The sequence below is a fragment of the Anoplolepis gracilipes genome, unplaced genomic scaffold, assembly GCF_047496725.1.
Source record: "Anoplolepis gracilipes unplaced genomic scaffold, ASM4749672v1 Contig24, whole genome shotgun sequence".
NCBI lineage: Eukaryota > Metazoa > Arthropoda > Insecta > Hymenoptera > Formicidae > Anoplolepis > Anoplolepis gracilipes.
In genome coordinates, this window is record NW_027328672.1 from 68,156 (window position 1) to 69,659 (window position 1,504).

Here is a 1,504-nt window from a genome sequence, read left to right on the forward strand (position 1 = left end):
CTAGCTTTCGCTTTTTTTATTTCCAGGCGTAGGGCGTCCCTGGCCACTCTGTACGCCTGGTAGAGGCCTCTAACTTCGTCTACCGGCCTATCCTTCTTCTTGGCCCGGGCGTATTTCCTCCTTTGATGGACCGATGACCGCCGCAATTCCGCGATCTCCCCGGTCCACCAGTACGCCGCTCTACGGCCTTGCGGACCAGCCTTGATCCGGGGCATTGACGCGTCACATGCATCAGACATGGCGCCCCGGATCCACTCGACTTCCTGCTCTATGTCCCTGTCGGCCTCTCCCGATTCTCCTCTCCCCAGCCACGTGGCCGAAAGGATCGAGGCCATAAAGGCGTCTTCGTTCATTTTCTTTTTGCTCCAGCGCCTAGGAGAGGTCGTCTCTCTCAGCCGTCGACGCTGGAGCACCTGCTCGGGTGTACCACGAGGCCGTAGACTATGTACCTATGATCTGACAAGGTCTCGACCTCCGTGGCCACCCTCCACCCTAGCACCTTGTTGAGGGTCGCTGGGGAGGCCCAGGTAAGGTCCACCACCGACTCTCCCCTTTCCCGTACGCAGGTGCTTATCCCTCCCTCGTTCATCAGCCTTAAATCCAGTGTCGCGGCCCACTCCTCGACCGCGACACCTCGGCGGTCCGTCCTCGGGGAACCCCACGTCATCGATTTTGCGTTAAAGTCCCCCGAGACTACCACCCGCCCCACTCCAATCCCGCTGATGATAGCGAAAAGGGAGTCCAACCTCTTAGCAAATCCTGAGAGGTCCAGACTAGGCGGCAGGTAGACCCCGATGACCAAAACGGGTCCCCACCTGATCGCCACCCACCCTTTGCCCTTGCCCACCAGTGTGGCGGGAAGTGAGGCCGGAGCATCCGCCCTCCATGTAATCGCTACGGAGCCCAACTCGTCCCCCACCCACGAAGGGTGCTCGGGGATCCGGTACGGCTCCGCAGCAATGCCCAAACCACAACCACGCTCCGCCAGAGTGTGCACAAACAAGTCTTGCGCCTGACGGGCGTGGTTGAGATTTGCCTGCAGGACCCGAGCCGCCATTTATTTATTATTTAAATTTTGACTCGGGCCTGCCTCCGATCCCTTTAAAGAAGAGAGGCTTTCAGGACCCCTTTCTCATCCTGTACCCTCTCCTTCAGGGGGGTAATCTGGGGTGAGGAGATTTGTATCCTCGTCCTCCACTGTGTTTCCCTTCTTCACCTCGGTCTCGCCCACCATACCAGCTGTCGCTGTTCCGGCGGGTACTCCTTCCAGAGTATTCTCCCCTTCTATGATGGTGGGGACATCCTCCGTTTCCTCATTTCCCTCCATTTCCTCTCTCCCCTCCTTCAGCTGCTTGTTGGGGGGGTGAGGAGCAGGAATTGTTGAGGTCTTTAGCTTTTTTCTCCACTTCCCCATCTCTCTTTCTCTTCGGTTGCGACCTAGGTGTGACGCGCCGCGGGGTGTGGGAGTTCCCCCATCCACAGCCCTCTTCGCCGCGTCGGGTCC

At 58.8% G+C, this 1,504-nt stretch overlaps 1 protein-coding gene across 1 annotated transcript; it reads right to left on the bottom strand.

Moving 5' to 3' along the window:
- Positions 1-391: 391 nt before the first annotated feature.
- LOC140675873 (uncharacterized) lies at positions 392-1,057 on the bottom strand. Its single transcript, XM_072910501.1, has one exon. The coding sequence runs from the start codon at positions 1,055-1,057 to the stop codon at positions 392-394; it is 666 nt and encodes a 221-aa protein (XP_072766602.1).
- Positions 1,058-1,504: the final 447 nt, after the last annotated feature.

Coding starts and splice junctions, on each gene's coding strand:
- LOC140675873 (XM_072910501.1), bottom strand. CDS start 1,057: ATGGCGGCTCGGGTCCTGCAGGCAAATCTCAACCACGCCCGTCAGGCG.